General features: G+C 43.3%; 1 protein-coding gene across 1 annotated transcript in view; it reads right to left on the minus strand.

The window, feature by feature from the left end:
• Window positions 1-5,108: 5,108 nt before the first annotated feature.
• Window positions 5,109-22,241, minus strand: part of LOC123808490 (neuroendocrine protein 7B2) — a 59,541-nt gene continuing 42,408 nt past the window's right edge. The window contains exons 3-6 of the mRNA XM_045823159.1: window positions 20,646-20,795; window positions 16,729-16,841; window positions 9,730-9,783; window positions 5,109-5,677 (exon numbers count right to left, since the gene is read on the minus strand). Coding sequence (XP_045679115.1) covers window positions 5,582-5,677; window positions 9,730-9,783; window positions 16,729-16,841; window positions 20,646-20,795 — 413 coding nt within the window. The 3' untranslated portion in view covers window positions 5,109-5,581. The remainder of the gene's footprint in view (window positions 5,678-9,729; window positions 9,784-16,728; window positions 16,842-20,645; window positions 20,796-22,241) is intronic.

A 22,241-nucleotide genomic window follows, 5' to 3' on the forward strand; every position in this document is an offset into this window, starting at 1 on the left:
AGTCTCCTGTGTGCCTGTTAGCAACCAGGTTTTCCATTTGAGTAGCCCATCTTCTCACAGGGCTCGTGGCCACTGAATCTGATATATCCCTCACGTGTGTTTTAGGAGGAAATTTGACACATATGTTTCTGATTCACCTTCAGAGAAGTCACCAAGTGGAGAGCAGAGAAAGTTACAGTTATTACAGCCTTTTTTCCCTTTAGAGAGAGGAGTGAGGTATTTGAAGAGCAAGCACCCGGACACCGCTGTGCTGAGGCTGCCGGTAAAACTGAGTCCCCAGGAGGCTTCAGGGAATGTTACTTTTTCAAGACGTTATCCTCTTCCTGTAGCTCTGTCAGTGGATGTCATGAATAATGAACGTCCTGGGTGTTGCTTTGGGAAAGTGGAACTGACCCCCTCTGCTGACTCCTCCTTGGGGCTCTCCTCCTGTGCTCTAAACAAGGTCCCGTTGACTGGCCAGCATTTCTCACAGTCTCTCTGTTCTAATTCCCAATGCTGTTGCCATAGCACCCGATATACTTAAAGGCTGGCATATGCCCTGTGAGCCACCCACATGCCTACTGGATATTCCCCTGGGCAAGAGGAACACAGGCAGGCAAAAGCCCATGGCCCAAGCCACTCCGTCCTTGGGGTGAGGAGAACCCCTGCACTGGTCTGGTCTATTTCCCTAATAAATAGGTCCTGCAGAGACCTCCTTGGAGTACAGCAAGCTGAAGTATTTGGCTGGACACTTTCTGAATGGCCAACATTTGGGCAGTTACTCGGGGAAAAAGGGAAGAAGAAAGTTCTGTTGGCTAGTTTTAAAGGGACCTGGGAATCATACACAGAACTTCAAGCCAATCTGTGAAGCACACCAGCCTAAGTAATACCTCCCTTCCTTCTTTACACAAAGTCTAAGATGCTCAATCTTTCCTTGTTTCTTTAAAAAGTTCTTTTATGTTCATTCATTCAGCAAGCAGTGATTGCCTTTGTCAGACCCAGGCAAGGTACCAAGGTAGAAAGAGAAATGAGGCACAGCCCATGGCCTCAAAGAACTCATAAGCCAGTGGAGCCAGGCAGACACATAATAAGCAAATACAGATAGGTATCAGGTAGCAGTGTGGTACAGGGTTGAGAATCAACAGTGGAGATCAAGAGACTTAAGTTCAACTTCCAACTCTGGCTCTCACTAACTGTGGAATCTCAGTTGCATCATGCAATGTCAGCCTCAGTGGCCTCATCTAGCAGAGAGGGAGGATTAAATAAACCCCGTACACAGAACCTGTTTTGCACATATAATAACTTACTATTATACTTGTTACAGGAACTGTACAGAAGTGAATGTGAATCCCAACAGGAACACAGGGGAGATGATAAAAGAATCAGGGATACCAAGTTTGGGGGAAAGAGGGACCCCTGAGGACCTGACTGTATTGCTAGGTGAAAATTGCTGGGAATGATATCTACCCGATACATTGGAGGTTTTTTTCTCCTGAACCTCCAATACTCGGACATAATGGGATGGAGACTGCACACACACCCAGCACTGAGACCAGCTCGCTTTACAAACAGCTCTCAGGGCTCATAGGACCTGGAATTTCTACGTGCCCTGAAACTTCAGCATTTCTAGTTTCTTTGCCCCCTCCTCCTATTCTTTCTTGTCTAGATTATGAACTTGAACAGCTTTTGGTCTGGTCTGCATCCTGTTACCAGTGCTTTTTCTAAAATTTGAACTTGATAATGCCCCTTCCCCATGTGAAACCCTCTTGAGATTTCCGATCTTTCCAGATAAAATCCACACAGTTCAGCAAGGCCCATTTGGCTCTGGCTGTTCTTGCCATAGTCTCCACCTCCTTCACCAGACTTACCTCTTACTTTCCAGTGCATGTTACCCTTAAAACTATGTCGCCATCGTGGACATTCCCATGTACTGTTGTCTCTCTCTCCCCCATAGGCTTGCACATGCATTTCTTTGCTTGAAATATTCTGCCTTCCACTCTCCTTTCTGATTTTGAAAAGTTCTTTATGATTCATCTTGGGTGTGACCTTCTGGCTTCCTTTCCAGACCCACTCACTCTGGGTCAGCTGCCCTCTCTTCCAAGTCTTCATCACACCTGCACAGGTTCTTCCGTGACTCCTTTCTCCCTATCAGCCTCTCTGCATTGTCGATTTCTTGGACTAATAAGTCATTTGTCTCCCCACCTGGCTCAGTCCTGACTCATGCAATGTTTCTGAATGAATCACAGAAACTTAGACACAATCTCAGCTATCCCACTTGTAGGTGCATGAGTGTCCTCTGCAGAGACCTAACTGGGTCCCCAGTGAAAAGGCTACTTCAAATGCCATCCTCTTCTGTGTGTAGGGGCAAGTGGAAGGCCATCTGGAGCAGAGACAAAAAGTGAGTACCATTCCTGGGAGAAGAGCCACTGGTTCTTCTTGGTGGTCAGTCTACCATGGGAAGGTCCCAGTCAGACCCTGACAAAAGGGTCTACATAGAACTGGTCTGTTTCTGGGTGGTCCTTGGAGAGAGAGCAGGGAAGAGGGAAGGAGGCACGTCTTAGAGCCGCTCCACATGGTCCTGCAGCAGCAGGCTTTAGCTTCTTAGCCCAATTCTGGAGCACATGTCAGCTGTCTGGGACCTGAGCCTGGCATCTCGCTAGATAAGTGTGTGGCCATTAGGCAGGACAAAGCTTCACCAAGGAGACTATGTAGTAGCCAGAAATGCCCACACCTCAGAGATCCCAGCCCACCCCAACTTCAGACTGATGAAGTCCCCTGTTTGGAAGGGCCCTAAGTAGGGGGACTCTGGACCAGATGGACACATCTGGTAGCCAGGTGTGTGCTTGAATGACAATCGAAGACATAGAAGTTTATGGAGTGTTCATGTTGACTGTGCCTTGGTGAGGAACCCAGGGACCCACCAGGAGCTCCTTGCAGCTCGATGCCCTGCTGTGGTCTTCCCCTCTTAAACAGATGTTCACTGACTCCCAGCACTGTCGCCAGAAAAGGGCTCCAGATGAGGTTTGGCTGAACAGGATTCAGTCTCCAGGTGTCAGAGAAAGGGCATTATCTATTTCATTTTGTTTTGCTTTAACTTTGCAGTTATGAGAAAATTCTTAGAGTCCAGAAATGAGGGCCTTCACAGATGCGGAATTAACCAGGTTCTGAACCGGAGCTGCTACCCTATCCTGCCCAATCGGACCCCACTCACGTCCCAGGCCTCCATCATCTTTACTTCCCATTCCATTCGACTCCACAATGCCACCGTGAACACATGGGTATGGGCTCATCTGAGCCCTCCTGTGCCCATGCTGAGGCAGTGACACCTTAATAGTCACCCTGTGATTCTATGGCAGATATGGAGAATTTCAAACAGAAGGAATTTAATATAAAAAGTCAGTAACACAAGTGATGGAAGAGCCAAGAGGCTACAGGGGTTAGTTAGTGAAATAACCCAGTGATGAACAACATGGCAGAAGCTGTGGCTTCCCGAGGCTGCAGGGAACAGGGGAGGAGCCAGCCTCACCTGACGGAGACTGGAGTCTCAGAGACGTAGCTACTGGGAGACACAGCGAATTACCTTGCTTTCTCCCAACCTTTCACCTTCTCCTCCACCCTCAGTGACCTCACAGTGACCTCACGTGAAACCCAGACAGATGTCAACTGACACGGGAGCCTGTGAAAACCAACCTGCCATTCAGAGAACAAGGGGGGCAGACACAAACCTGTCTGCAGGCAAAGAGGACAACCAGGCACAGCGACCCAACCTCCTCCTGCTTCACCTCCACTTCCCTCCTCATGATCTCCAAATGTCTTTCTTTAGCCGTTGTCCTTCCTCTGTCCAATCTTAGGGAAAGAGGTGTCTTTGGTTTTCCTGGAGCTAGATCTGGTATGGAATGTAACCGAAATGTCTACAAAGCCCAGAATGCTAGGGCAGACCCTCCCAGCTCCTGAAAGCATGCTGTGTAAGATGGAGACATTGCTTACAGAAGCTGTCTTGGAAAAATGCCTCCTGCTGTGAAAAAGGTGCCAATACCTTTCTTGATTTTTATAAGCTATAATAACAAACTCATATGTTAACTATATACGGTCAAGCTATTTCTACTGGATGAACTACTGGCATAAATGTGCACTTATTAAAATTCAAACCAAGAATGATGTTTCTCCCTGAGGGCTTCCTCACTGCTGTCTCTCTTTTATAGATGAGGAACTTGAAGCCAACGATATCAAAGCCTGAAACTGTTGTCTGCTTTGGAGTGAGGAGTTGTAAAGGACACAGAAATAACCTCAGCAGTGAACTGATTCCTGCCAGCCTTCCTCTGGGCTGCTTTTCTGACTTGGGAGGACTCGGCTGAAAGGAAATGCACACCTCTTCAGAAACAGACAAGGCAGTGCTCCAGCACCAGCCATTCTAAACTTGAAAAACAGAGCGGAGCCCTGGCCAGGTAGATCAGTCTGTTGGAGCATTGTCCTGATATGCCAGGGCTGTGGGTTTTACTGATGCCCAGTGAGGGCACATACAAGACTCAACCAGTGAATGCATAAATAAGCAGAAAAACAAATTGATGTTTCTCTCTCTCTCTTAAAAAAATCAATACATTTAAAAATGTTTTTAAAAAGCAGAATGTATCTGACTGACCTACTTGGAGCTCACAGAGAGGGTGGAAGCAAGGGAGGGAGGTGGGTTTGGCTGGTGGGGTGGGAGGTGGGTTTGGCTGGGGTGAGGAGGGGGGAAAATGCAGACAACTGTACTTGAACAACAATAAACTAATTTAAAAAAAAAGAAATCAAGATCGTACAATCTGCAGCCTGAGGACCTCACAGATGTCAGATTGGCTCCCAGCCCTGTGCCTGGCACACAACACACACCCATTATGTACTTAACAAATACAATAACTCAAAGTCAGAAAACCTTAGTCACCAAGTACTGACTGCACCACCTTCAGCTGTCCATGGAAGCTCTCTGAGTCTCAGTCCCACCACCTGTAAAATGGGGATAATTATATAGTCCCGTTTACTTCACAGTATTGTCATTAAGATCAGATAAGCTTGTATGTGTGAGTTGCTTTTGTAAGCAAAGACACTGTTTTAGAACGCTCTAAATATTAAAAAAAAACTTCCTATGCCAATGCTTGCATACACATTTATTAAGATACAGCCAAGTGAAATGTGTCAACTTGTCCTCTCAAGTACAGTCCTCTTCACTGGTGTGTAATGATGCCCAAGGGCTGGGTGAGTGACATCATCAAAAACAAATGCCACTTTTTTACAGACTTGGCCCGAACAGTGCAGCCCAAAGCTTCAGTCCAAACTGCAAGAAATCTGAGGACTTTTCATTCACAATCTTGCTTTTCACCGTTATTGACACACAAGCTTTAATTTTAATGCTCATTTCAGGTCCTCATTTTAAAAAAAGCTTCTATTCTAATTTAGCAGAAAGCAGAGTTATCAGCGTGAAGGACAATGCACAAAAGTACAGCTGCTTGCATCCACACTCGCCTAAATTAGAAACATGTTGCCATTCAGGGGGCTGTAATAGCACATGCACAGAAGCGATGCCGTGGACAAATGGTCATGTGGGTGTCCACCTGGATTCTTCACTTTACTCTGGGTCCTTGTCTTCTTCTGAAAAATGGGGGACTGATTTCTTCGCAACAACATTGTCCAATCTCTGTCCTTGCAGATACGGGTTGACACTCTGAAACAATATACATGGTTTGGTGTTACACCTGAACCTCAGAGACAGACATCTCACAAAACAGGTGAGCAAGAATCATTTCTGGCCTACTGAATTAACTATAAGGTAACAACAGTAACTACCACCTAGCAAATGGTTACTCCAGTGAACTAAACAACCCCTCAGTGGAAGGAGAGATGTTGTCTGACAGATGTGTCTAATTGTGTCCTTCGCACAGCTGTAAAGTTCTTATTGGGCACAATATTTCCCCCTCCTTTTTCTGGCACAGAGATTTGGAATGAACCAACTAATACACTCTCACTATTAACTAAATACATGAGCCCCATAAGAAAGAGAATTATTATTCTATGACCTTATTTAGGTGGGAGAGAGAATCTGAAATGCATTAGATTATTTTACAAGAAGAAGTTTCTAAAGATGACAGAGCAGGCCAAGTTAAAATTAGTATTTGCAGGCTGGCCACAGATCATCCTATTATGTTGATTCTTCATGCCAGTATTTTCCTACGGAGGATTCATCCGGGGCTCCAGCAGCCATTTCCACCTTCCCTCGGTTAAACTGAAAAGCTGAAGGAAAAGGAGGAGGTTGTACAGAAGGCTCCATTATGTTTGACTCAAGATTCGACAGTCTGAAATCTCTTTTATCTGTTGGTATTCTGAATGAGTCAAGGTTTTTCCATTCCTTCTCTAATACACACCTATTCTTTGAGGCTTGGGTTTGAACTAGTAACTAACTTAAGCAAGCAGAAAAAATTTGAAGTTGTGAAATATTAGTTTATTGAAGTTATCTTCCAATAAGTGAACAAAAATATAAGAAAAAAGCTGTAGTTGCAAATGATCGGCAATTCTGTCAGATAGGAAGTCCCCAGGAATGAACAGATGCAGTTCACAGGTGGGTCTCTCTTCTCCATGGGCCGTGGTCTGCTGTGACTCTTTTGAAGGGTAAGTAGACATTCTCCAAAGAGAAACAATGGAATCTGAGTTTAGTGTTTGTAAATGTCTTTCCACAATTCAATGGGTAGTGAATCATGAAAGTCCCAACTCACCCTGCAAAAATGTATCATGAACCAGCTAAGAATTACAAAATATGTGATGTCCTCATAGATCTGAAAAATGATGTCACAAAAGATAATGCTTTGCTGGGAAGACATCTTTAAAATATTTAAAATAACTCACATAGCCCTGGCTGGTGTAGCTCAGTGGATTGAGTGCAGACTATGACCCCCAAAGGGTCACTGGTTTGATTCCCAGTCAGGGCACATGCCTGGGTTATGGGCCAGGTCTCCAGTGGGGGCCACATGAGAGGCAACCAAACATTGATGTTTTTCTTGCTCTCTATCTCCTTTCCTTTCCTTCTCTCCAAAAATAAATAAATAAAATCTTTTAAAAAAACATTTTAAAAAATTCGCATACTTTCCGCACCAGGAAGATCGTCAACTAGACGGGCCTGGCCTATCTTAGGGAACTATATTAGAATTTTTGGGTAAGTGGAGTAAGTGTGAACTGAAAAAGTATATTAAATATCATAAATATTTTGAGTGACTTCTAGTAATAGTATTTATTCTGAGCATTCTAATACATTAAAAAAGGATATTATATGTTTGTAATAATTACCAATGGAATAAAAGGTTGATAGCTCTTTAAATAAGATAAATAGTAAATCTCAAATATTAACAATATACATCTTAAGAGTTAAAAAAATTGCAAAGTCATTTACGGGTGAATTAACCTTTTATTCATAAAGCACGGAGGAATTCAACTGAAACTGAGCAAGTATAGAAAGTAACCATCAGGGGCTTGCTTGAACTCTGGGGAGAATCCTCCTGGATTCTTTTATAGGAGACAAACTTTCTACCCAGACTTAGAACATGACCAAGACTGGAGAGAAAGGGAAGTAAGTGAGTGAGGAAATAAAAGGAGCAATCAGTTGGACCTTTTTGATGAATGTTTAACTATTCATATTGAATCCTAACTTAAGAGCAATAATAATAATGATGATACTTGGTTTTCAGTACCCTTTGAAGAACTTCAGGTGCTTACACATGTATCTTCTCCTTCAAGTGAGAGACTGGCTAGGTCACCAAGGGAACGTTATTCCCATTTCACAGCTGGAAAAACTATTAGAATTGAATCCCTACTTTCATGTCTTCTGGAAACCCACAGCAAATGCTGAGCTTCATTGGAGAAAGCCTTACTTAGCTCCAAAAGGAAGCCCATGATTTATACTGATTCATGCACTTGAGGTGGTAAAATCTTCAATCAAGAATAGGAACACCAGCTACGGCCTGATGCCCAGGGAGGCAAGTTCTGTTTCCCCAGCAGTCCCAGGAGGCCCACAATTTACGGCATGAGCACGGGTCTTTGCAGATGCCTGAGAATAGAAAGAACTTGATACTTACTGGTCAAAACAACCCTTATTTTCACAAATTCTAAGCCTCTCCTATGAGGAGGAAGTTGAGACCAAAATAAAACCTTTATAGCACGTGTCCTAGCCAGAATTCTGATTTTCTGGTCTCATCACTGAACCCAAATCATGACCCACAGTCACTACTTAAGTCAGGGCAAGAAGGGATGGTGAGCCAGGAAGTAGGGACGATTAAAGCTTCGGGCTGAGTTACTCATTTTGGGCCCATCATCAGTCTCATTTAGAAATGGCCTTGTTGTGCCATGGAGAGATATTCAAGCCATTTCACTGGTAAATTATGTGTACTCTGAGCTCCTACAACAGAATGTCTTGATGTTCTCTCAAGACCACACAACACCCTTTGGACACTTCCTGCCACCATCTACCACTGGAAACTGTAATCACCCAAGAAAAACCCCTAATAACCCTGGTGAGTCTCCCAAGAAGGTCTGTTTCCAGACACCAGAACTGTGTCTCACAGAGAGAATGGGCCATGGGACCTCTGAATTTTTGTCAGGTAGCATAGGGACTTGGGACTTTCTGCTGCGGGAGCCTGAAATTTAGTGCTGAGTTCAAAAACGCCACACCTCCTTGAGCACCCTCTGACTGCACTCGGCAAAACTCTCAGCATGGCCACCAAGACCACTGTCCAGAGTCCCAAATTTTGCCAGGATCCTGGCAATTGCTATTCTAAATAATCAGTCAGTGGCTTTGGGTATATGGTTAGCTTTGTGTATTTTAACAAAAATGGTTACTTTCTGGCCACACTTTCTATATGCAATAGCAGAATTTTAACTTTTTCTTCCACTGACCAGAAACTGATGGCAGGTGGCAGGGCTCTTCAGAGTAGGAAGGCGCCAGAGGATCAACAGAGCAGACAACGATCACTGATCAAGTCCAGACACCACCAAATGCACGAGAAACCCAAGGCAAATTTGACCACCCACTGAAGTGTTCCGACCACGGAAGATTATGGCCAGTCCACCGTCCTGACCAGAAAGCTCTTGGGTGTCCCCCAAGCTTTGCACGAGGCAGTACTGTGGTGGCTAAATGTGAAGCACCCAGGCCAGAGTCCCACCCTGGGCAGCCCTGTGGAGGTTGGTAAATTGAGTGATCAGCAAACCAATATAACAAAAATCTAGTCAATTTTTACATCAATCTGGCCAAGCCAAGACAAAAGGTATGTGGGAAGAATGAGGTTTGTTCACTTCCTCTTTCGTCCCCACATTCCTTCAGAATCGCAGCCTGGAGCATCACTTCCTTGTTCCTCTCCTGTGCATTTATATAATTGATGCAGAAGGGTGAGCAGCTTCCCCAGTGGCCTGCAGGCCCTCTGAGGGAAGACACACCTCATGGACTCCCTGCACTTCCCACACCCGTACAGAGATGCAATACACGTGTTCTGTGTGTGCAATGTAGGTGACGGAATCACCACAAAGCTTGGAGTTGCACTAAGAGTCATGTGTGAAAGCTAGAGAAAGCCATCCCAGAAACCCAGGGCAGGCTCCCTGGGACCACTGCTCAGCCCTCCCAGGACTGCACATGAAAGGATGCTGCTGCATTCCAACCACTGAAGGTTATAGCCAGTCAACCGTCCTGACCAGAAAGCTCTGGATATCCCCCAAACAGCCCAGCCAGCTGCGTGTTACCCTCCGCTTTCGTCTCTGTCCTCCCTTCATCTTCTCGTAGAGGAGTTTCTTGTTCTAGAGTGGGGAGAAGAGAAAACAAATGCAGAAATATGGATCAAATTTGGTGAACGTCTATTTTAAAAGCAACCCTTAGTGTGTCCCCTGGATATTTGCATACACATATTTTGGAAACAAAACTAGATGAAAGGAATGTTGTGTCAGAAAGACCACAAGGGAGAAGCTGGTGGTTGTATAGCTCTGAATAAAGTCCTCTGCAATGCCCCAGGGCCCGTCAGTGTCACAGATAATCACCTAAACAGGGAAACACCACATTCTGAAACCCAAGAGACGCTGGAAACCCATCTCCTCCCTTTGAATAGCCGTCGTTTAAAACAAACAAGTTTATCTTGCTTTACTTTCGTGTCTAACTCCCTTATTATGAGCTGTACACATAAACTGTTCTCTAGAGTAGTGTCTGACTATGAATAACAATCTTCTAGGTAAATAAATGAAACACTGACTTTTGCAACCTTTCCTCCTGTGGCTGAAGTCAGGGTACCCAGTCAAGACAATCGGAAAACCATTTGGTCTATAACATTTTTAATAGACTGAACCTTTTAAAAATTGCCAAAAAAAAAAGCCTTTTGGCAGAAAGAAAGTTATGCTGGGGGAAGAAAACGGGATCTGTTACCACAGTTTGTATAAGCGTTTCCACATATTGCTGTATTTCAAACACGTAGGGGACTTAAATGAGCTCTGGAATATCAGACACATGCTCAGCAGATTTCCCTCCTATTGGGATTGCAAAAGACAGACACGTAACCTGGAGGCACAAGGAGAGAAGAGGGACTGGGGGACTATCCTTGTGTTGTTCTTTTTTCATTTGAATTTTAATAAGAAAGGAAATAATGTACAAAAAATGTGATGCATCTTACTCCAAATAAAATACCCTGACATTGATTTTAAAAAAAAGAGGAGATGACAGAGTTTTGGTAAGGAACAAGTTTATGCAGCACTTGTATCCTCTGAACTGTCTGGGTAGAAGGAATTTTTATGGTAGATTTGGAAATGAAAATGACAAATGCCAAGAATAAGCTTCGTAATATTTGTGTTCATTAGACTCCACCTCACCCACAATTTACAATGCGTATCACTCGCCCAACCTCAACTATGCAGAGAGCCCGCCAGGGAGGGAAGGAGCCTCTGCTGCCCAAAGGCCACAATGGCCACGGCCTTTTCCCATGGTCACTTGGGGACCTGACCAATTTCATATCAGGTGAAGTTTTGCCATTTGTGACAATGTGCATGGACCTTGAGGGTATTATGCTAAATGAAGTAAGTCAGACAAGGACAGACTAATAGCATATGATTTCACTCATATATGGAATATGAAAAACAATAACAACAACAACAGAACAAAAACAAACTCATAGAGGCAGACAACAGATGGGTGGTAACCCGGGGGGAAGGGGAATGGAGGGAAGGCAAATGGGGAAAGGGGGTCAGGAGGTCAATTGTAAGGAGATGAATGGAAACTAGACTTCTGATGGTGGACATGCTATAGTGTATACAATACCAAACTACAATGCTATACACCTGAAATTTATATAATATTATAAACCAATGTCACCTCAATTTAAAAATATATATGTATATATAAATATGTATATATTTATATATGTATATGTATATACATATACATATACATATGCATATGCATATGTATATATGGAAAAAAGGTGGACATGTAGATCATTCACTGGAGGAATGAGGATATCTCAGTGAGGCTCACTCCTGTCATCTATAGATGCCTTCCTGGGATGTAACAGTTCCCGATGCTCCAAGAATGTCTTGGGAGTTTGCACCAGAGCTGGAGAAGGCAGCTGGGGAAATAGGGGTGAGGATAGAAGCTTTCCTCGCTCACCTCCATGTTCAGCTGCCTGAGCAGGAAGGAGTGAGTGCACAGGGACCTGAGAGCTGGCACCACCACGTGGGACAGCCAGCCAACTGCGGCAGAGCCCCACAGCGCCACCAGCAGGGTAGAGGCAGCATCGTTTTAGTTACCCTCCTTTAGAATGTCGTGGGCCAGATTATGCCCGTAAGGGACTTCATTCAAAATGAAGTGCAAAAGGTCTGGCAAGTCTTCCTCTCAAGGATGGTCCCTGAGTTTCCCAAAGGGCCACGGTTAGGACAGCAGGCTGATGCTGTCCCATCCCTGCATGAAAGTGGCTGGGGCATTGCAGTTAGCCCTGCTTTGTATGGGTTTACAGGCAGGGACTGGCAGGTATAGTATGGATAAAGGAAGTCTGAGAAGAAACCAGCCCCTTCTCCTGACACCCATTCTTTGTCCACGGGGTGGAGAGGGGAGAGTGGTGAGCCTGGTTCCCATGTGAGTAGCAGGTTTGAGTTCATAAAGAGGGCTTTCCATTGTGCCATCAAGATTTTGGACAAGTGCCCAGATGTTGGTTTCAAATTCCACTCCTAAATGGAACCAGGGAGACTTCTTGCAGAAATATATGCTTCCAGGGCTAGGGCAGGGAAAGCACAAGGATGAATGAATTTGGAATATTTAATTGGGGCAGAAAGTTAGGAAGTACTCAAAAAATGTTAAAAAGAAAGAGAAGCCATATTACAGATTGCCACTGGTGAAATTTAGGACAGTTTGAACACCAAAATAAATAATAACAGGCATCAACAAATCCATACTGATATTAAATAGGTCAACACAATTTTAGGTAAATATATACATGAGTAAATAAATAAGAAAGAAAGAAAGAAAGAAAGAAAGAGAAAGATCTTCATTTATGTATTTCTACTTTATTTATTTATCTACTCTTGCTTAGAGTAGAATGCCAACCAATAAATGCTCAAAAAATAACAGTGAGAAAATCACCTTCAAAACTATCACAGTTATAATTGATTCTGGTAAGGATCATCAATGGATACTAAAATTGTTAGTTAAAATTTTAATGTGAACAAAACATTTATACAATCTCAAAGTAGCCCCCCCCCCACAGATGAATTATTAATTTCAAAAGGAAAAATGTTAACGTCGCACTGGCGAAAACTGGCAGATACTACTTTAAGTAAGCTACCACAAAGTTGGGGACAAACTGGCATCATGTACCTCCTGATATAAAACACTACGAAGAGCGTAACATAAAGCCGGCGTAACTCCAGCTGGATCACATGGGAAAATCAGACAAACGCCACCCGAAGAGTCTCAACTCTTTAGACATATCAAGGTCATGAAAGGCAAAGAGAGGCAGACAGGGTCCTTGTCTCTCATTTCTCCTCAGCTCAGGCTCTGGCCAAAACCAGCTGCTTCTGTTTAAGGAAAAGCCTCTAATTGCTGAAGCTGCTGTTGAAAAGATGTGATAAGCACTTGGCAAGGAGAAATATTTGCTGTCCTTACAACTCTTTCCTAAGTAATGCTTGGTGATTTAACGTATGAAGGAGCAGAGTGACCAGCCTGTGGTCATAGCCACTCAATGCTGTGGGTACACACATCGTGTGAAAGGCAACCAGTCCTAGATAGGACTTAATGGGATCCCTGTACAGGGCACTATCTGAGTAATGAGCTGTGGACAAGGTAAGGACTTTATTCAATATTCAAAGAACTCCTGGAGTCAGTTTGGTTCAAATCCCAGCTCTGACAATCATCAGTTCTGTGGTACTGCACAGCCTACTCAAACTCCCTAAGACTGTATTTTCTCATCTGTAAAATGAGAGTAACAGGGATGGGCAGAATGAATGGGATAATTCATGTAAAGTATTTAACATAATGTCTGACACATAGTATGTGCTCAATAAATATTACTATCTATTAGTGTATTACAAAAGACAATTACTATTCATCTTTGTATTCCAATCACCTAACACAGGCCTGGAGGGCATATGATGTGCATTTCATAAATGTGTCTAGACACATTAACAAAGACAAAAATGCAGGAAACAAGACACTGATATTTATATGGGAATCACTGCTAAAAACCAAGCTCAGCTCTAGGGAAACATTATCTGCAAATAAGGAATCAGGGCCTTGTATGCAGTTTCATGTGAAAGAGAATTATTTTGTTAACTCAAAGGGTGGTTGAGCTTAAGATGAGCTTGAGGCCATCACTCTCTATACAGACTGAGGAAGCTTGTGGACCCCAGCCTAGAAAAGAAGGCGTACCCAATTCACACTTCCATGTGAAGATCAAGCAGACCATGTTTTACTGCTAAGTAAATGAGAAAATAAATGAAAGGAACTTCTGTTTAAACAACCATATAGTCATAGATTATAAAAGGTGTGGAAACATTGGTCCTTGGTCACAATCTGTAATAGTACTTCCCTTTCATTTAGTCCTAACTTACATGGTTGAGCTCTGATATAGAAAAAGAGTAGAAATGACAGAAAACAAACTGGTATTTAGAAACGGATGCAAAAGAGATGAAGGGTAGTGTTGGCCTCTTACTGGAGTGTTGAGAGTGAGTGGAACTTGGTGAGAGAAATCTGTGAAGGTTTTTAAGAAGAGGCAAGGAAAGTTGGCAAGAGAGGAGTTTCCCTTTCTCCCGATTCCCCAGGTGGGGTCTCTGCCCTGAGTCAGACTGTCCGCAGTCTCCCTCTCGCTTCTGTCTGCTCATTTCCAGCCTGCCAGCTGTGCAGGCTGCCTTCTCGCCTTCCACCTCGACACTGACCTTTTCAGCAAGTTTGACTTCCTCACTGGCTACTGTACATCAGCTGTGTGAGTCCTCAGTCGTGGATCTTCCTCTACCTTATCTTCCACCTGTCCTAGTAACTGCACCTGGTGCTCATGGGATAGCCAGAGCATGATGCTGAACAGTGCTAGCTTGGGTTCATTTTATTTTCATTTAGTTTTTTTCAACCAGAAGCCTGTAAGCTCTGTGAAGACCAGTACCATGTCTTGGTGACTATTGCACATTGAGAACCTAGCACAGTGCCTGGAACAAAGCAGGCTTAATATCTTCCATTTGGTCTTTGTTGAACCCGCCCCTTGCTTCCATTCAGCAATATTTTTCTCCATCTCTTGTGGATTCTCTGTGATCCCCTGTGATGGTCTACTCTCTCCTTCCTCCTCTCAGCTCCCTCCTTCCCTTCCCATATCCCTTCTTCCCTTCCCACCTCCCTCTCTTCTTTTCCCCTTTCTTTCTAAGATCCCCCCAGAGGGAAAGTTCACAGCATCTACTTCATATAAACCTGACATAACTCTTCTTTCCTCTTTGTCTCTATTTTTGTCACATAGCAATTCTAGTCAGTTCCCCGGCCTCCTTTGAGATGTCTTAGAGTCTCATCATGTTGGGGAGATTCACTTGAATTCACTATGTCCACAGCCTTCATAGCTGGAATTACTGCTTATATGATTTCCTGCCTGTAGTCTCTTCTGCCACCAGAATACACTTGATAGAAGTCTTTTGTAATTCCAGTCTCCTATTTAAGAACCTATAGATGTTTGCCAGTTTAATTCAACATATTTAAACTCTGCTGGTAGGCTTCAACCTGGCTCCCCGGCTCCAATTCTCCCTAACAGAACTGTTTATAGAAAAAATGAAAATAGAATAATGCATATATGAGGAAGCAAAATTAATTTACAGGGTGTTATTGCTTTGTTCATTTAAGACAGAAAGCATGTGCACATTAAAAGCTGCATGTTGAATCAACTCAGTGTGATGTTAAAGCAAAATGATGAAAAAATAAAAACGGCTGTTAATGAGGAGAGACAGTTCTCTCTAAAAGAGTACAAAAGGAAGGGAGAGAGTTTGGTTCTTGAGACTACAAAATTCCAGGTGAAGTCTGAAGCAAATTCAGCTTCCAGTAAGGAACTGAGATGGGACGGATAGCTTTCAAAGGGCTTGGGCACCTAGGGATTTCTTCTCATTCACTCGTTCCACAGACGTATTCACCACCTACCGGTATGTGAATTAACACTCCCTAGTATTGCATTCTCCGCTTTTCTCACACAGCTTCAGCATTTGATTATATAGGCTCAGCCACAGAAACATAGCAGAGGTCTATCCCCATTCGACTGGGATCTTATTCGGCTCATTGTTCCAGCCTGTTACAACCGTCCTAAATCCCAGCTCGGTCATTCAGTGCTAGCCCTTCCAACTCTGTGTCATTTTTTGAGAGTCTGATTAGTACACGTTCCATACTTTTTTATTACAAACATTTATAAAAATGTGAACATGCAGGATGCCATGTGAAATCTCTCTCCCAGTTGATGTGGATGGACTCTTTATCAAGCTCCCTTCTGGGGACATTCTCTTACTGGGGCGTATCTCTCAACTGCGCGCAACAGGAGATCATGAAGGATCTCATCAAACCCTCCGCAGAGGTCCAAATGCTCCATGCTCACTTTATTTCCCTCATCAAGCTGGCAAGTGAACGAATAATGCTGGCAATGATTAATTTGACAAAACTTGTTTTTAGCAAACCTGTGCCAAATGGTCATGATTTCTCTTTCCAAGTACTTATAAACAATTTCCTTGACTGGCAATTATAGATTCTTGCCTGATATTGACAACAAGTTCACGGATGCACATTTTGGAACTTTCTTCCCTCTTTCCGTAACTCAGAATTACATACATCTGTTTCAAAGCTTCTGGCATTGTTTTTCCTTAGTTCTGCAGTGGTCATTACCCTCAGTCTAGAGTTAAAATTTGCAAATTTTCTCAGTATCTTTTTTTTATTCCTACCTGTCTTGTAAGAGCTGTGGGAAACACTGGTGAGACTTCAGGATGTGTTATGACCCAGATGGGGACAGAACGAGGGGAGCCCTTGCAGACTCTTGCCGATGAGAGAGTTCAGGCCATTGACTCTTTGGACGGGCTGGTATATTGTGGCCCCCACTGTGGTTTGGACTAGTAATTACTTAAAGTCCCTCTCAACCAGAGATTTCTGAAAAAGCAGCCACTAAACAACTGTTCTCTCTCCCCATCTGTGTTGCTCATCTCTGCCACGAGTGCCTTCAGAGCAGCAGAGCATAAGAGTACTCTGGTAACTAAGGTTGGACTCACCCACTTGCCCAAGCCTGGGTAGTCATGCTCCGGATCATAAAGGTGCTGGTGCAGCTGGAATTCTCGACTGAACTCTGCCGTGTCAGGGGCGTTTTCTAGACATCCATCATCAACTGCAAAAGGTTTTTGAGAAACGGCCAAGGCATTTATCATTATTCTAAGAGTTAATTTATTAAAAACAACTAGACACCCAAAGGTCAGACTGTGTTCACATCAGTCACTCTAAGCCACTTTCCCTCTGGGATTGACTCATCCCAAATGCTCACTCATCCCCTTACCTGTGACTGAGACTGGTTGGCTGCCCACCAAACCCACTTCCCCTACCACCTCTGCACACAGCCAGGTTCCCAGTCATGCCTTGCAATTGGATGGTGTTGTATGCCCGAGTTTGAGCCAACAGGACATGGGCAGAAGTGATGTATTCCACTTCCAGGTCTAGTCCATTAGAACCTCCTGGATGAGTCCCACTGCCTGTCCCATGCTCCCATGCCCGCCATGTTGCTCTGCTTGCTGCATGTGGCCAGCTGGGGCAACTTGGATGTCAGGTAGAAAGATGAAAGACTTTCATCGTCTGGGTTGCTGAACCTTCCAGGCCCCCATACCTCACCCACCTCTGGCAGGACATCACAGGAGTAGGAACTAAACTCCTATTGTGTTAAGCCACTATAATTTTTTATTTGTTGTAACAGCCAATATTTCCTTAACTAATATACTTCCATTCCACATGACTCACTCTGTTTCCCCTTGGCTGAGTCGTTAGCAACAGTTTCAGCTTTTGGAGAATGCACCTTATACAAGAACAAAACAATCACTAGACAGTCCTTGAGGCTGTGCGTTCCGGTGGTGATGGGGTAAACTTTGAAGTTGGATGGACTGGAGCTCAGGGCTACAATCCTGGCTCATAAGTGACGATGCATTTAGTTCCTTGGAAAAGTTAACTTCATCTCTCTGCATCCATTTATTCATCTGTGAGATGGGAATAATCACGTACTTACCTTTCAGGGCTGCTATGAGAAAGATGACCACACACAGAGCCTCTGGCACATGTTCGCCTTGCTCTTTGTTTTACTTCCCTTCTCACCGTTGCTCTTTCAGTGGCAGTTTGTACTGTGGCTGCTCTTGAACATAAAGCATGTCTTCCATTCAATCCCAAGAAGGTCATCCCTCTTCACTGCTGCTGTTACCTATGCCCTATCATTCATTACAAGACACCACGCTCTGAAAATGAGTCATTTCTTTCTGTCTCTAATGCTCGATAGACAGCTGTTTAAATAAGGGGACAGGGGAGGGATGGCGAATTTTGTGTAGGGCTGGGGAAAAACAGAGTCCGTTTTCACAGAGATAATGAACCACCAAAGTCAGTGCTAAAAGGGGTCTAACACAGTCAGTCAGGAGTCTAACCTCCTGAGACTGCTCTGAAGCCTTCCAGCGCCTTCAGGCATCCAGTCTCTCAGCTCTTAGCTACTGGAAGCTCGTGTGGGAGTGCTGCCTTCTGAACAAACCCCAAATGTGGCTCTCTGGGGGCTCCTCACTTTCACTGAACTACCTATCTAACTTCTTCATCTATAGCAATTAACCTACCGGAAAGGCAGAGAAAATCAAGAGAATTCTGGCAAGAATTCTTCAAGAGAAGTCTGCAAAAGGCAGCTTTACAACCTTTTCATAATTTTCTCAAGTGCCTCTGAGGGCCCCCAGACTGAGAGGTAAAGATAGAGCCCTGCCCTGGGAATCAAAGGCATCTTGGACCCAACAGTGCACCCCAGAATTCACATCCTATCCCTGAGGATGGACTCTGTTTTTTTTGTCCCCGGTGACAGGCCATGATTCAGAGGAGAGCGTGGCATGGGAGGGGCAAGTCTAGGTTTTTTTCTTGGATTTCTCACATGTGTGGTGTCATGATTCCCAGCAAGGCATATCTCAAGCAATTTCTTAGAAATAATGACCATGTCTACAAGTGGTTTCTTTTTTAGAATGCAAATTATGGTAGAATGAAGGCTGAGAAATAAGTTAGCTTAATGGAAGGATAACAAAGGAAATGGCCGATAAATTGGGTCTTTATCCAACTCTTTCTTAGATTGCTACATCTTAGAGCCCCTTAGTACTTCCTTACATAGATCTGTATTTTTTTTTATCAGGATACCCACGTTGCATGTTTTAAAAAGGCATTGACTATGTGTCCATTTTAATAGATGAGGAGGCTGAGGTCCTGGGAAGTAACGTGACTCCTGTAGTGAAGACTAAAACTCAGGTGTCTTGACTCAAACTCTGCTTCTCTGCCCACCCTCCTATACCAGCAGTTCTCACACTTTAGCACAGACCAGAATCATGTGGAAAGCAGGTTAAAATACAGATCACTGGGTCCTACCCCAGAGTTTCTGATTCAATAGATCTAGGAAAAGGCCTAAACATTTTCATTCCCAAAAAGGTTTCAGTAATGCTGATGCTGCTGTGGTCCTAGAACCACACCTTAAGGACTACTGAACTATATCTAATCCATTTAAGCAAATCCCCATGGGGACAGTTAGTCTTCAAACTTCAAACTTGGCTTTCTTCCTACCCTCCAAGGCCCTACAAGCAAGTGAGAGGTAGCAGAAGTGGTTGGCACTGTGCAGTGATCTAGGTTTTCCCGCAGTCCTGGGCCAGCATCCCCACCTTGGCCGGGTCACATTCAGCTCCTCCAGTTGCTCCATCCCAGGACGAAGGCTCTGTGCCCCACGAAATACAGAGACCTCACCCTGCATGAAAATGGGAATATCTTTGGGAGACAGCGCCTTCTAGACACAGCCTGTGTTGTGTTTAAGACAAGCTGAGGGGTCAATGCTGTCACGGTTTTCAGAGGAAGGCAGCTTATCCCTCTGGTTGTGCACATGGTGCTGAATCCAGTAGACCTGGGTATGAGTCTTGACTCAGCTACTTGCTGTGTAGGTAACCTTGGGCGTGTTATTCTCTGAGCTTCAGTTTCCATATATACATAGTAAGGATAATGAGTACCAACTATTATTATCAGACTTGGGGAAAGGGACTACTTTGGTACTAGAAATTAGCACAAGCCCATAAAGAGAGATGCGTTACTTCCTAGGGGAAAAGCTAATTACAATCTGGATGCCATGAGTCCTGAACTCTGTGCTAGGTGCTACGCCAAGTGCTAACACAGATCATTGCATTTAATTCCCACAATGACCCCCATTTTGCAAATGAGGAACCTAAAGTGAACATGGTTAATTAACTTAGTCAAAGTCACATATTTTGACCTTGGGTTTGAATCCAGATAGTTCAAGTCTAGGGCCACTATCCTTAACCACCAAAGTAAGATGCTCAAAGGCCAATATAAGTGTAACCACTCGCCACTCATTCTGTTTGCATTAGGAAGTAGTAAGTGGGAAGAATACACAAGTAGCAAGGAAAGTTTCAACCTTCTTCCCCGGCCAACTTCTTATAATACTGGACCTCTCTCTCTCATGCTACCTCCTGGCCTCTTAAGAAACACTTCAGGATGAATGTTAATTAGTTGACACGTAGCTGAAGTGTTGATTGTCAGGAGAAGTAAGGAAAACAAATGGGCATGGATAATCCACAAAACTATATAACCACTTCCAAAGACACTAAAACTGGACAGCGGTTGTATCATAGAAGAAGGGAAAACAATTCTTCCTGCAGAAAAGAGAATCAACTTCTACTTACAAAGAAGCAGAGAGACAGGTAATGCCTCAGCAAGGAAGTGTGGGTGCATCTAAATACCAGAACTTACCAAAGAATTTATTCTAGAATAAATTTCCCTTTCCCATCCACTTACAAACACATGAGGCATCAGTGGACTAGAAACACTATTTCTCATAATATCTGTAGCTGATATTTGAGTTGTTATTTTCTTCCCCAAACCCCTGCCATACAGGGGGACCAAAGGGCATGCCCATTACCTGTTTTTCCAACAGGACAAGGATTTGGAGGGTCTGGGTAGCCCTGATCCTCACTGAAGTCCTTAGGAATGTTGTCACCAGTCAACTCTGCCACAATGTTTGGGATGTTGCCAAAAGGACCCAAGTGCTGCAGGCCTTCATGAGCTCCACCTGCCAGGGAAACAGAAGTAGTTCATTTCAGTGCAATTCAATTCACTTCAATGAATATTTATTCAGGCATGCTAAATAAATATCATCCATGCAATGCACTGCGCTCTGTGCTGGGGGAGAGAGAAAGAATCAAACAATTTCTGCCTCTACTAAAATTTGTGAATTTTAAAAAATTAAGTTTTGGAAACAGACACATACTATACCTACATCATTGCCACACAAAGTGCATTATATATGCAGTATAACAGAAGTGTCAACACAGCATATAGGAGCCTAGAAAAGGGAGAGTTTCATTTGACTGATGTGAGGGGAGGGCTCCTGGGACCAGCTGGAACTTGGGTGGTGCTGACTCAGACGGGTAGGGCTGTGGAAGCTGAGCCTGGAGCTTGCGGGCTGGTTGAGGGCAGATGGGGGAGAGGGAGGGGAAAACAGGCTAAATGACAGCACATGTCCAAAAAAAAAGGTAGGTAAGGAGAACAGCCACTATACTCCTGCCACTCCATATCAACCACTTCACACTTAGTATATTCACTTTAATCTGTTCTCCTCTGCACATCTCTTCATACACAAGTGTTGATTCACTTCTCACTTAATATGAAAACACAAGCATCTCCCCACGTGGCTGCATGGCCTCTACGCCCATAATTATAAATGGCTAGTCGTTTCCTAGCCAGTGGCTCTGCCATGGCATATTAATCATTCCCCTGTGTGGGACATTTACTGTTTCCCAATTTACTCTCAGGCATTTAATTTTTTCCATAGTTTAGATTAATCTTTCTCAGGATAGTTTCCCACAAGTTAAATTACTAGGTCAAAGACTATAAATATTTTTATGGCTCTTTATATTAGATTGTCAAATTGTTATCGCAAAAAGGAGGTACCAGTTTATAAAGAATCATCAACAAAATATGAGAATATCACTTTTACAACATACTTACCAGCATTGGGTTTTATAAAAATAATTCTTATGTTTTTTCTTGCTAATTTAAAAGGCTCTTAAAAAATTCTGTTTTATTTCAAATGTCTTTGATTACCAGGTCAGTCAAATATTTTTCCATGTGCTTATTTACTAGTTTTAATTTCTTTTTTTGTGAGTTGTCTGTCCATGCTCTTGGAGTTTTAACATTTCTATTACAAATTTGTATGAACATTTTATATAATAAAGATATCAGGCCATTGGATGTCACATTTCCTGCAAATGCTTTCCCATGTTGTCTGACTTTGAATTCTGGATATTATAGTAATATTTTGTTAACATAAGGTTTTAATATTTAGGTAGTAAGATTTGTTGCTATTCTCCCTCATGATTTCTTTTCATCCTTCTAAACTTACAAAATTGTCGTGCTTTGAGAAGTACTACCAACATTTGAATATTTCTTTAATTTATTTTATTTTTAAAATGAATTCTTTTAGCTGTATGATCTCTGTTTTATTTAGTGCATGTAA

This window comes from Phyllostomus hastatus, unplaced genomic scaffold, assembly GCF_019186645.2.
Source record: "Phyllostomus hastatus isolate PE091 unplaced genomic scaffold, TTU_PhHast_1.1 phas_scaffold_501, whole genome shotgun sequence".
Taxonomy (NCBI): Eukaryota; Metazoa; Chordata; class Mammalia; order Chiroptera; family Phyllostomidae; genus Phyllostomus; species Phyllostomus hastatus.